General features: G+C 39.7%; 1 protein-coding gene across 1 annotated transcript in view; it reads right to left on the reverse strand.

The window, feature by feature from the left end:
- bahcc1a (BAH domain and coiled-coil containing 1a) overlaps positions 1-5,960 on the reverse strand; it is a 64,232-nt gene extending 58,272 nt beyond the window's left edge. The window contains exons 1-2 of the mRNA XM_085351645.1: positions 5,716-5,960; positions 2,418-2,741 (exon numbers count right to left, since the gene is read on the reverse strand). Coding sequence (XP_085207771.1) covers positions 2,418-2,589 — 172 coding nt within the window. The 5' untranslated portion in view covers positions 2,590-2,741; positions 5,716-5,960. The remainder of the gene's footprint in view (positions 1-2,417; positions 2,742-5,715) is intronic.
- Positions 5,961-11,671: the final 5,711 nt, after the last annotated feature.

Here is an 11,671-nt window from a genome sequence, read left to right on the forward strand (position 1 = left end):
CGCAGGACCCTCAAGCTCCCAGGCCTCTGGTAGAGGACCCGAGCTTGAAGGATAAACCGCCCGCAGGGGCGTGCTGGGTGTTGTTTATATATATATATATATATATATATATATATATATATATATATATATATATATATATATATATATATATATATAAATTATGCTTCATGTCTCATCCACGTATCTGCATCATGGCATGCCTGACATTTACAAATATTATTGAAACAATGAATCAAATGCTGGATGTCAGCAGAGCACAATAACAAAGTCATCCTAGTGGAGGCTAGAGAAGATTTGGAAATTATGTCAAATTATTTTTATGTTAATTCAATCAAACACTTGAAATGTAAAGAATAAAATCATTTTGCAGATCACGAGGATATTAGATCGCGCCGCTGTCACGCCCATGCGCTACTGACAAGACTGAGGAGAACAATAAACCACCTGTGTTGCTCATTGAACAGTGATGACATTTGGAAGGTTAGGCCTTCGTGTGTGTAGCACAATACTACGAAAGGTACACCAAATATGGTTGGGGGGCAGGCGGTGGAGGGGTGCACCTGTGCTCTGTAGCCAGCACTGAGCCTTCGTGCTCTCAAGCAAAACATCTGTAAGAATGAATGGTAAGAAAATAAAAAAATAAAAATGAAAGACATATGGATGCAGGCACTGTGTGTGTGTGTGTGTGTGTGTGTGTGTGTGTGTGTGTGTGTGTGTGTGTGTGTGTGTGTCACTACTGCCAAAAGCACACATGAATGATGAGAGATGAATTGTGAACGGCACCCATGAATTCTCCTGAATGACTAATTATGCCTCATGTTTAGTAGGATTTTTGCAAATGAATGCAGAATTTGGTTAGGATCTGGTTAACTTACTACAACCCTGCCCTGCTGTAGCAGAACACTTTATTTAAAAAATCCCAAACATAAATAAACAAACAAGTATATAAAATAACAATTCAGATTTTTTTTATCATCAGGGATGACATGCATGCTGAATTTTCACCACCGACACTGAGCGGGTTGTTACACTTTTAGCGGCTTGGGCATATAAAATAACTTTAAAGGGTTTAAATATTTAAAAATATGCCTTTTTGCTTGCCAGTAACCCAAGACTGCTCAGCTGCATCATAAACATGTGTTTTTAGGGGTTGCATTTACATATTTTCAAAGAAGATTCTTTCAAAAGTGGAGCTGTTTGATGCAATCAATACGCCTCTGTTTTGACTTATCTTATTTAAATCTCTTTTGTTTTACATGGGTGGACAAACTAAAAAGGGCCAACACGCATTTTGTGATCCAGTCCATTAAAACAGATGTGCAATATAATTATATTATCCTTTTTTTCCTGTCTGAACTGAATTCTTGCCATTATATATTTAATTAAATCCAGAATAATGTGTGAAGAGAATTTTAAAAAAAACTGAATGTGGGCACAAAAAGTGACCACAAATCAAGTAAATGTGTAAAGAGGAGCACTTTCAAGGTTTTGTGGGGTGGAGGGACTGTGCATCATTTTCTTTTATTGTCCTTTAAAAAAAACAAAAAAAAAACATATGAGCTGTTGGAGTTAATTCTGCAGGGTTGTAAATTTTGGACTCTTCTGTGCAGACACAAATGTGCATACTTCCGTTTGTAAAACATTCACATTTGGGTTCACATGAAACCCAAGTCACTTGCTAAACCTGATGCATTCACTGTGAACACATTTGCACCCCGACACTTCAAAGCCCAATATAGAAGGAGGATTAGTATTGCTTTCCTTCCTATAACCTTCATACGCCATAACCCATGCAGACCTGCTCATCCATCCATCCATCCATCCATCCATTCCGTGCTTATGGCTCTGGGTATGGCCAAGGGTTTTGGTTAAGCGATGGCATCATTGTGACACTTTACAATTTAACGTGAAGTGACAAAATCTCATTTTAAATTCAGCTCGCGAGCCAGCAGGAAATCAGTGTCGTTGTGCTCTGTCCAGCTTCCTACGTGCAAACTAAAACAGCTCTTAAACACATGGCATTTACCCATCTTATCAAGTGACTATTTGTTTAACAAAGATGTCGTCATTACCTTTAAGATAAATGTTGATTCAGCTTAATCACAATTCCTGGTTTAAGGCCTTGTGTAAATCAAATCTCTCTTGATTTATTAGCTGATATTTGCATAGCGGATTCCTGTAAACAGTCACACCTGAGCAGCCCATAATTTATAACAGAAAACCCCCCTCTATTATTCTCTTTTGTGCAAAAATAATCAGCTTGGTACGACTCCATATACATGCCCGACACCGTCTTGTATTCGGGCTGATAAATGCACAGCTGGCTTTATGGCACAACAAAATGAGAAAAAAAAGAAAAAAGAAAAACAGTATTGCTGTGTGGGAGACACACACACATTATACGTTTGACTAACCTGAGTGGGGAGCCATTGGTATGTGTGAGGGGTAGTATTTCCCCGGCGGGAAGTGGCCGGCATGCTGCACAGAGCTGTGGCCCGAGGGAGCGATCCGAGAGGCGGCTCGGTGCACCAAGGCGCCCCGCTCAGAAAGGAGGTGCGCCGGAGCAGCGAAATCCCGTCCTTCCATTCCGAAGAATGTTTAGTAATCCGAAATCCGGATAGGGCAGGTCAGGAAAATCAAATGCAACCCATATAATAATCCTTTCCCTCGTATCTATGTGTTGCATTCAGTCGATCGCAGGCTTCTCCAGCCAAAAACGTAGCCCCCGATCATCTTTTCTGTCAGTGGAGAAATTCAGAGACATGTTCAGTAAATGGAAAAAATGGAAAGCTCATTTAAGATAAGCCTAACACGATGCAAAACATTACTGCAGTCTAGTACTATAAAATAAATGGGAGAAAACACATCATTAGTACCGCTTCATTTATTTCTGCTCAAATATCCTTCCTGTCACACTAAGGATATATATTTAAAATATTGCTAATAAAAAAATAAACCTTACGACTTATAACTGACTACAGAAAATAAGACATGGCAGATACAAACGACCACCGAGGCGCCCGAAAGCCCACTGAGCCGGGTTCAGCTCCGGCTCTATTGATCAGCCTGGGATACAGGCCTAAATATGGAGGGGAGTACTTCAGATTTCACAGACACGTCGAGCAGGGTGACACATTTTAGGTTTCTATATGTTCACTTTTGTATGCAAAGCATTACAATGCTCAGATTACGTCGAGCCTAAACATTTTATTCAACATCCATGTCAGCAGTCACCAGATGTCACCATCTCTAAAAGCACAATGACATGCAATATAATGATTTAGATCAACTGTGATTTCTGCGGCAATCTGACAATCCCCCCTACCCCCGCTTTGTAGTTTTGATAGGGAGAGGAAACGTGTCGTCCTGTTTCGGAGGGTTAAAAATGATGGAAGCCTACTCAGCCTATCTCAAGGTGAACAACGCTGCCTGCCTTCTCTAGCTCGTCCTATTGTCTCGGGTTGATGCATGGCGTTTTTTGTGCCTCTGTAATCTCCATCCACCTCTCATTACGCATGGCACCGTTTTGCTCTATAACGATATTAAGTGGCATAAATCGCGAATATATCATGCAGCATTTTCAAGCTACAAAAATCCCAGTTCTTAATAAATATGACAATAAAATAAACTATTTGAAGAGGAAGTCTGAGCTGTCAGTTCGCAGAGTTTCGACACAGAATTGTATTGAAAATATTAATAGTAATAATAATAAATAATAATGTACTTAGAATACAGCCTTATAACAGAGATGCATCAGCTCCTGAAAGGCATGGACTCACCCCCCCCCCCCCCCCCCCCCTCTCTTTCTCCCTCTCTCCCTGAGTGTGTGTGTGAGCGAGTGTGTGCACGTGCGCGCGTCTGCGCGTGAGTATATGTGTGTGCGCACGTGAATAACTGCACTCTCACTGTCTTCGTCTGCCTTGACCTATTTCAGGTCAGGTAATCAAATGGAGTAGTAAATACATTACAGGCTACATCCTCTGCCATGCCACAAAAATAGAAATATTTAGTCTGGATGGGAAAGTGGCCCATTCTCAAAATGAAAATAAACTGTATTTTACTGTTAAAAAAAAAAAGGAGAAAAAAATATATATATATTACGAATTTTAACAGGTCTCCCAAAAGGGGAAAGCTTATATTGTGCTTCAGTACTGGCTGTTGGTGGGGGGGATTCAAAAACAACTCTAGTAATTTCCAAAATATAAGTGAAAGATTCATTTTATATTATAGATTCTCCATCTGAGGTCATCAATAGCTTTTACAAATGGATTGCCAAGATAATAATCTATATCTGTTTCATAAATGTAATAACTAAAATAAAATGTAATTAAATTAAAACTATTTTTTTTACAACGTCCAATAGAGAGCAGGCATATTATCATTTAAGCTATTTCATTCTCAGCACCATTATCTCCCCATGTTGCCAGTTACAGCCTCCAATCCAATGCCACACCAACAACAATAAAATCGCTCCATTCGCAGGTCCTTGGGAAGAAGAAAAAAATCGTATTGACCGAGCCTTCCTGAGGTAATGTGTGAGCTTGCATGTGAATCCTCAACGCGAAAACGTGAAATAAGCCCTGCTATAGCATTCATGATAGCAGAAGATTGCGTTCTTGGGCTGCAAAGCGATCCAAGGTGAATGGCCGCCCGTCAGGAGGACTGCCTTTGTTTCCACACTGAGAAAGTGCTTTGCAGTCGGCCATTACCTTCCCCTCGCCATGCTGTTACGTTCAGCCTTCCCTGTATGCCAACAGACCTGTAAGAATAACACTACTGAGCATTTACCAGCTTTCTAAATATTCCGAAAGTATACGCACGGGCATGTAATTGCTGCCGTGTAATCGCATGTGGTTATTTGTTGTTGTTGTTTTTTATTTTAGCCTAAAATTTGCGAAATCGTGCATCAAACAATCGTTCGAATAACGGGAGAAAAAAAAATCAAAGGATCGACCACCATAATACAATTGATTAAGCCAATGTCAATTACAATTGTAAGATCGAGTCGACGGCAGGAAAGCAGATAGTTAATCAAATCACGCGGTATAGGTCGGATAGTGCTGCGAGACAAGCGGCCCTCCGCGACTGAGCTGGCCGGCAAGGAGTGCACATCGGCCGGGGTGTGTGAAGACATTCCTCCCGTTCTCTTTGTATGCAAATTTTCCGCTAGGAATTTATAAGCCTGGCAGCCATAATATAGACACACCAAGAGGTAAAGCACAGTATTCTAAACTATTAATCAAACGATATTATTTTTTATTTTATTATTATTATTTAAATAGCTGAAATTAAAATTAATCAAAAAATAATTAAACTAAAATATAAAAACACATAAAATATAATACAGCTAAGCTTCTTGATAATAAAAAAGAGCTGTAAAGTCGTTAATTAGTAGTCATTTTATAATATTACATTGCATAATAATAATAATAATAATAATAATAATAATAATAGGCCCTTGATTATGTCATGTAAATGTAAATGTAGGGTATAAAATTACAATTTATTCCTCGGAAGATACAGCTCATCCTGTTTTGTTATTTTAGAAATTATAACAAGGCACTCTATAATGCACAGCATGCCACATACAGCCTGGCATTTTTTTTTAATCTGCATTTTTACTACACCATCTGTCATTTTACAACGAGGAAACAGGCCCTGGTATGTTTTATTAAAAGTAAAGAAAATCAGGTATATAAAATTACTACTTACTGGTATGTTAAATCCTTGCATAACCATAAATTATAAAATCACAAAATTCAAGGAGGAAAGGTGCAAGGCCAAGTGCGACGCCCATTTAAATCAAAATCTGAAATAAACCATGTGGCTAGAGTGTAATCCTATAGTAGACTATTTCCATCTGAGGCTGTGCAGTAGCCTGCTGGTTCACTCTATGGAAGCAGTGCGACCGGGGCTTCCGGCCTGGCTGGATTGCGGCTCGGATCTCCGAGCAGCGGTTTCTCTCCCGGTGCAACTGCGTACCTCGCGTCTCGAGGGCAGGGTAAACACATCCTTCCATTGGTCGGATGCCTGCATGTTAATGAGCTCGTGCCGCCTGCCCGCGGACAGGGTGGTTTCCGATTGGCTGGCAGCAGAGACCAATAGTGTGGTGACTGGCAGTGATAAAAGGAGTGAAAAGCGCCAGATTTAAAAGCACTGGATGCACAAATCGCTACAATAGAGCGCAGTGCACCACGAGCACAGCTTTTAATCTATCGCAGATAAAACTAAGATAGAGAACGGCTTGATGATAGTATAAAATCAAGAATTAAACGGCACATATTACATTCATGTGCATTTAATTATTTATAGCAGTGCACCAAAGTATTCTAAGGAAGAGACACTAATAAAAAAAAAGAGTCGTTTTAACCATTTACCAAAATTCTAAAGCCACAAATGAGCAATAATCCACATAAAAGCATAAACACTTAATATACGTGTGTGTGTGTGTGTGTGTGTGTGTGTGTGTGTGTGTGTGTGTGTGTGTGTGTGTGTAAACAAGAGAGAGAGAGAGAGAAAGAAGAAAAAAAAAGAGTACACTGTAGAGCATAGATGTCAATCTCATTTTACTTTTTGGGCCATATACATCCAACTTTGATGTGAATTGGGCTGGGCCAGTGAAAATGAAGGATATACGTGTTCATTGCTCAGACTGTCTTGTAATTGTACATTTAGAACACAAAGCTTTCTTTCATTCATAGAAAACGTCCTTTTACTTTGGTCTAGTGTGGATGGCAGTGGGGGGTGGGGGTCTTAATCAATAATCAAACCTATAAAAATACAGTTAAACGTTCCAAATTTTTGCACAACTTTCTAAAGCTGTACAGGGAGCCGGATTGGAGTCTTTGCAGAGCTAAATCTGATCCTCAGGCCTTATGTTTGACACCCCCTATTGAAGATGTTAAATTAAATTGTTTTTGTTTTTTTAATTACTTATTTAAAGCTAAACAAGGGATCGTTGCCTACAAACCATCTGAGCAGTCTTTTCATCGCTAGAATATATAGTGTTTAAATAATCAATAAAATAATACCGTTTTTATTCACAAATGCAGTTTTGAAAACAAAACATTGCAACACCAAGTACAAGCAGACTACTTATAGATTATAGATTAATAGCCCATATCTTTTAAAATGTTGTTAGCAATTCAAGGCGTTCATCCATGGGGATACATATAAACACGTGTACTTCTACTTTTCCCCTTCTTTACAGCCATTACAGCATTTCTGACCAATGCTCGCAAGACGAATTTATCTTATCTCCATGCGGAATCATGGAGATAAGATATATTCCCCAATTTTATCCACGCAGTGCTATTACTATGGATTGGTTACTGCATTATTTTAAATGTTTACAAATGAATCCCCTATTGTATGCTTGCTTCTGATTGGCTGGCACGAGGACAGAGCATTGTCAGTCACAGAATGTAAACAAGACTCTGATTGGCTGTTGGCCAGTCCGCATTGGGCTGTCCGGGAGGGAAAAAAAGGCAATAACTGGCCCTGCAGTTTCAAGGCGTCCCAGGTTAGATGATGAAAGGGGGGATAAGAAGGAACGGTTTTAAGGCGCCCCAAAGGCGGACCCCTATTGGCCCTGAAGCCATATGAGTCAAGCGTGAATCAAAGGGAATACTGCAGAGAGGGGGAAATTATGTGTTGGATATTTAAAATAATGGAGGTTAGTTTTCGTGTAAATGCCGACTAGCGATGCCGGGGCTTTATGAAAAGTAATGAAAACAAGTGAAACGAGCCACGAAACGATTCGGGTTATAGGCTGCACGTGAGGGCGCTGGAAAAGGGGGTTAAAAGAAAAAAAAAGACCCCCCCCAAAAAAAAAAAAAAAGCAAACAAACAGAAAAAAAGCTCCGGTTGTGGATCACCCCGCCGAGGTCCGCTTTAATGGAGAAGAAATCCTGCATGGAGTCTTTCAGCGCTTTAAAGTGTGGCTGCATGAGGTTTGTCGTAGTCCGGTCAACGTGCTCCTGCTGCTGCTGCTGATATAAAAATGGGGGGAAGTCCAGCGTGATTTGTTTGCAGGAAATTTACTTGGAGTTAATCGGATGATCGCGTCGCATGCTGTTTGTCTGGCTTTCGGTAAATTCAGATCGGGGTGTAAAATACGAGAGCGAGGCGAGATAGCGGATGGATATGTGGAGAGGCTGGAGAGACGATCGTGAATGTGGTGCAGCCAAAATATTTGACTTTTTTTTTTTAAACGACGGTCCTGCATGTCCCTTGTTACTATTCCAGCAATAGCTTGTTGACTCAAGGATTTACTGAAAATACTCTTGATCCTGCCTGCCTCGCTGCAAATGTGGGTTGAAATATTACTGAAGACGTGTTTTATTTTATTTATTTATTTTTTAATGTGGTATTTATTTTGAATAATAAAAAAGCGAACTGCCCTAGTTTATTTTTTTCTTATTTGGCAATGTATGGATGATGACTAATAACTGTAATTATTCTTTTATTTATTGGAATTTTTTTTAATGTGTGTGTGCGGTTTTAAAAAGGTAGACTTAAGGGAATTTAGGGACAGCTATTCAAGGCAAAAATAAAGGTTTATGGTAAATTATGTGTGCGCGCGTGTGTGTGTTAGACATCCATCTAAGAATCTTATTTTTAAATGGATAGCCAAAAAAAGAAAAAGAAAAGAAAAAGCGAGTAATTTATATATTTTTGAGCAAAAAGAAAATCTCAGGCTGGTTTGGTGTCACTTCACTTCAGAGAGCCTGTATACCTCAGCCCTCAATTGTTAAAAATCAAAATATGCCCTACGTTAAGATGGACTTGGCTAATGCATTTCCCCCCCTTTCTTTCTTCTTTCGAGTTTTGTGTGCACTGCCCTGTGTGAGATTTCACAAACGCTCGGCCACATTGCTTGAATACTAACTTGTATTTTAGCAGAAGGTGCTGGAATTTCATCTCATCATGAGCCCTTCTCAAGTGAGTGCGTGCAATGCGAAATATTCAAAAGGGTGCTTAGTTGCACACAGGAGCACACACGCTAATACGCGCGTGTGCACGCACGCCCACACACAACAGACATAGTGATAATTAATGCGGAGTGAGAGATTTCTGCAGAAAAAAAAGAGAGCGAGAGAGAGAGACCGTTTTTACGACGGGGATTGTCCTTGATCAATGAAGCATTAATGATTGACAGTCTGTAGCCTCCCACCCACATCTATACACGGATAAAGGGCCCTTGGATATTAGGGAAAGGGGAAAAATGTCCATATGATTTTAGTTCCACAATAAAATACCCAGCAATATTCCAAGCAGCCGTACATCCGGGGTATTTTGAGCGTTATATGGATTCCACGTTTAGAGAATATCTGTACCAGGTAAATTTGGCGAAGGGGAAAAAAAGAAAGAAAGAAAACTTTACATGAATCAGAGATTAAAAGTCATCTAGGCAATTTTAATCCAATTTTCTTACAATTTAGACACATATTCCAAAATCGTAGTGTATTGAGTTTAACCTAAAACAATGAGATTCATCCCTGAATGAATTTATTACTGGGGGTCGCTTTCATGTTTCTACTTTGGCCAAGTTAAGCCTTTAAACAGCATGTAGCCTGAAATAATACAGAGATGGTTGACAACAAATGACCTATGACCTATGAGTGTGTGTGTGGGGCCGTGTGTGTATCTGCATACTTGTGTGCTTGTAAGGTGCTAGTGCTAATAACTGTGAATTGTAGTGGCATATGGCAAAACCAGAAGCCTACTAGGACTGGACTCTATTTAAAACTGCCCTCTATGTGGTCCTGTCTTCACTTCAAGGAGAGAACTCTGGTTTTACCACCCTAATAAAAAATATAGATGTTATTCTTGCGAAAAAACAAAAGAACACGCTCATTTCCATCATATTACCTATGATTGTAAACAAAAGCTTACTGAAGGTGTCTACAGCCAATGCACAGAATGTACATCCACAAACCTCCACGCAGACACACACTTATCCATCAGCTGTAGATCAAATGTCTGTGTTTGGCAAAGAAGTATATTTTGACTGCTTTAAAAATAATAAGTACAAATTTAAAAATGAAGCTTTTCAGTCAAATTATCGCAGAGCTAAAAGTCTCAAGGTTTTAAATGACGCAGGTCAATTGTTTGTTTAAATGCAAGATCTAATCTTTTTCTCTCCAAGTTAGCGCTCTGTTGCGTTTGCCCTTCTTTACCTTTAGGTTCACTGAGCCTCATGTCATATTTTAAAACCCTCATTACCTCAGTGAGGATTATAGTGGAGCAGCGATTGTTTCGCCTGTAGCCCTGCAGGCCCACAATAGAAATGATAATATGTGAAAAGTGCATAACCAGTTGTTAGTACAATTCCATGCTTCTGCGGTAACATGAAGGAAATGCACTCAAAGGCTAAGTGAGTGTTCGTGCTCATGTATGTGCTGAAAAAAAAAATAAACATACTGAATTGTTGCAAGTAATGAATTCAACTGACAGGATGCTCTTTTGGTCATGTGAGCAAAATGGCTGTTGTTACCAAAAAGCTCTTGTCTGGGAAAAGAAAAGAGGGTTTGTGTGTTGGGTGACTAATTTCCACCCCAGCTGCAGGTTGGACAACATTGCATAAGCGTCACATGACCAAACTGGGCAACGATCACGACAATCAGTTCGGGGGGTCCCAGACGAGCCTGGTGTCTCCCCAGACCCTGGTCTGTCTGTGGCAAATCAGCTCAGCTATTTGGGTTTCCGCTTTTCATTCAGGAGCACACACAGACACACTCAAACACACAACTCACTGTGTATTCCCTCCCCCTCACAACACCATGAATCCTTGTTAGGACTGGTTTGTTAGGATTTTTTGATTTCAATTGCCAGTTTCAATACTGCGGGATTTCTGCTGACAGTGAAATAGTTCAAATAAAGAATTCTTTTACTGCTTGCTTTGTAATGTCAGAGAGAAATTATGTGGCAAATCCTGCTTTAAGATGATTGCTAAAATCCTTTGCACGAGTTTTAAAATGACAAGAACCCAGATTGTCTTGAAAATTCAGTATAAAGAAAGGAGAGCAAAACATTTATGAGCAACATTTATGATAAATCCAGCTTTGGAAAGGAAAAAAAAAAAGTATGTCATAATATGATCAAGGTACCAGATAATAATTAGCAAAAGCTGTAAATGTGTTTGAACGGCAGATGCAAGGTACAAACGAGCCTCAAATAAATAATTATAAAAAAAAATACATTTTATTGCTCATGAATATAGTAAAACAGCTCTGCTTCTGCAATGCTGTATTGTGACTTTACTGCAACACATGTAGCAGAGACTGCAGAGCAAAGCAAAAAAATGAAACCAGGGCATAACACTACACCGCTGCCGAATCAAGAAGATGCTGAGAGTGAGCCACCAGTTACTGATGAATGATCAATAGGGATTCAGTGACTCAAGCCTCGCGGCACAGCAAGCTGCGGGCCTGACTGAAACTATGTGGCTTTTAGTTAAAGGCACTGATGTCAGGACATGTTAAAATGCCATGACTTCCGATAACAAGCAGAACAATTGGAGTAAAACTAAGCATTCCTTCACAGCTATCTGATGCGGTGCATTGATTGTAAAGCAATAACAAGAATATAATAATAGTGGCCGGGTGTCTGCCTTTGATTTATTTTCCTTCTAAGCATCTCCCCTTCTTGTCCTGAGTCTCTGTGT

The sequence above is a fragment of the Diplotaxodon limnothrissa genome, linkage group LG4 (assembly GCF_057381915.1).
Source record: "Diplotaxodon limnothrissa isolate DT_005_m linkage group LG4, D_limnothrissa_male_GT1.1, whole genome shotgun sequence".
NCBI lineage: Eukaryota > Metazoa > Chordata > Actinopteri > Cichliformes > Cichlidae > Diplotaxodon > Diplotaxodon limnothrissa.